Raw genomic sequence first — 2420 nt, forward strand, 5'->3', positions numbered from 1 at the left:
GGTAAGATTTACCACGTGAACTGCAAGACTGCTTAGCAAATGCATATGCACTTATCCGGATACCAACTAAATGACTGATTCTGTCATACCTTGGGCCTTTTTACTGTTTCAAATCAGAAGCATTCCTATGCTATCAAATCCTTTTTTACATATTCAGTAATTCACACAGGACTGATGTTTGATTGTGCTCTGCATTCCCTCTATGAAATTTTTGTGTGAATATAGGTAGCAAGACATTAATTATTATGAAGACTAAAAGGTACTTTTTGGTAATTCACATCCTGGGTTACTGTTTTGTCTTAAATTCAACAACTAACCAAACATAATTAAAACAAATAACTTTCATTTTACTTGAAACATCTCGAGCATTGATAATAAATGAGAAATTTGGAAATAAATGACAGTGCTCAGCATGTTTCCCTAAGAAATAATTTTATGTATTTTTAGTTAAGTTTGTTCTCATGTTCAGTAACAGTGAACTGATTAAGTTTACTTCGATTTAGGAAGTGGATGAAAAAGCATACCTGGCTGAACTTCAAAGTTTAGGTGTCTGTGTAAATTTTGAGAACTTCTTTATTTTCCAAGGAAATGTTGAAACTTTTGTCAGGATGAAAGCAAAGAACTTCACTTCTGTAATTGAGGACCTCTCTGGGTAAGGAAATTCTTCAGCTCTTTTGTTTATGGTAAATGATGTAATGTAATTTTTGTAATCATTGAAACTCTGCTTATACACAACCAGAAATGAGCAATACATTTGTGTAATTACAATAAATATCAATTACAGTTGTTTCCATAATTCATTTTACTAGAGTTGTATGATTATATATTTTTTCATAATGCAAATAAAGTAACAGCAATAACAATTATTATTCTTTAAGTATTTTGTTGAGTTCTTTTTTTATATCTCACAGCTCTGGAACTCTGAAGACAGATTATGATGGATTACACAGAAAAATGAGGAAGTTAGAGGACCGACTTAACCAGCTGGTTCTCCAAAGGAAGACTCTAATGATAGAAAATAAAAAGAAGAAGGCAGAAATGCTGATTTATAAGGAATACCATAATTTGATAAATGAGCTGGTAAGGATTTCATAAAGCTTCAAGAAAATTGTGGTGTCAACATATATATGTTATCATTGTCCTTTTCCAAAACGTGCTGGACAGTCCTATGGTAACGTGCCAATAGAGTGAGAGTTCAGTTATGTTTATTAATTAAAATCTTATTAAATGTTTTACTTTATAATATTATTTATGTTAATCAGTTAATGTAAGTGCTTTTGATTATGTGACTCATGTAATTTTATATATGTATCTTGATATATCTGTTTTCAAAGGGACCATTTCCACATCCTAGGTTTGTTACCTGTATGGATATTTGGAAAATAAAGAAAATGAATGAATGAATGAATGAATGCTACTCATAATATATTTTAATTAGCCAGCATGTAGAACGCTTGTCTTTGAAGCCGCTGAGACCGCAGTGGCATGTTATGGACAGCTGAGCAAAGGCAGAGTGGAATAGTTTAAGATTAATATCTTGTATTTCTCTTCAGCATGAGAGAAGTAAATTATAATTCTGTGTATAATTTCTGTGTGTGTAAATGCTTTCAGCCTAGGACATACAGCACTTACTTCTTACATACAGGAAAACATTATACTGCATGGCACAGTTTACTAGTAACAGAATTGTAATATTGTCACAATTATGGTGTCATGTACTGTTGTAGACATCACAGTATTGTAGAACATTTAACTGTCTGGTGTCATGTACTGTTGTAGGCATCACAAAATTGTAGAATATTTAACTGTCTCGTGTCATGTACTGTTGTAGACATCACAAAATTGTAGAACATTTAACTGTCTGGTGTCATGTACTGTTGTAGACATCACAAAATTGTAGAACGTTTAACTGTCTAGTGTATCTTGCCAAAACAACTGAACTCAGAATCTCCATTTTATGAAAGCTACATACGAATTCATATAAACAGGCATAAAACAAGATTTATAAATCACCAAGAGGTATTAAGAATAATGACATGAATTATTTCCTCTGAGATGTAACGCTGCAATTGCTTCCTGCATAATGCTGGTTTCTTGTTTGGCTTACTCCTCATTCGTGAACATAGAAGTGACATGTTCCTCCTAATTATTGGTTGAATTTAAATGGACTGCATTGAATTCTATCCCAGGAGGTACAACTCTGCATAACCATTGTTGGGATAACCTCAAATCCTATATATGTTTATGATTTGAATCTTTCATGGTGTCTATATATGCTGAAATTTTTTTCAGGTGATCGGCTATGTAAAAATGACTGAGTATCTAGCGTTTCAACATTGTACCCCGATGCTGGATACTCAGTCCATATTGACATAGCTTACCACCAGAATAATTTCATGAAATATAAAATATTCTTATGT

At 32.5% G+C, this 2420-nt stretch overlaps 1 protein-coding gene across 1 annotated transcript in view; it reads left to right on the forward strand.

Annotated features, from left to right (window-relative positions):
• LOC111864120 (structural maintenance of chromosomes protein 1B-like) overlaps positions 1 to 1289 on the forward strand; it is an 8729-nt gene extending 7440 nt beyond the window's left edge. The window contains exons 4-5 of the mRNA XM_023851151.2: positions 504 to 652; positions 912 to 1289. Coding sequence (XP_023706919.1) covers positions 504 to 652; positions 912 to 1095 — 333 coding nt within the window. The 3' untranslated portion in view covers positions 1096 to 1289. The remainder of the gene's footprint in view (positions 1 to 503; positions 653 to 911) is intronic.
• Positions 1290 to 2420: the final 1131 nt, after the last annotated feature.

This window comes from Cryptotermes secundus, unplaced genomic scaffold (genome assembly GCF_002891405.2).
Source record: "Cryptotermes secundus unplaced genomic scaffold, Csec_1.0 scaffold708, whole genome shotgun sequence".
NCBI lineage: Eukaryota > Metazoa > Arthropoda > Insecta > Blattodea > Kalotermitidae > Cryptotermes > Cryptotermes secundus.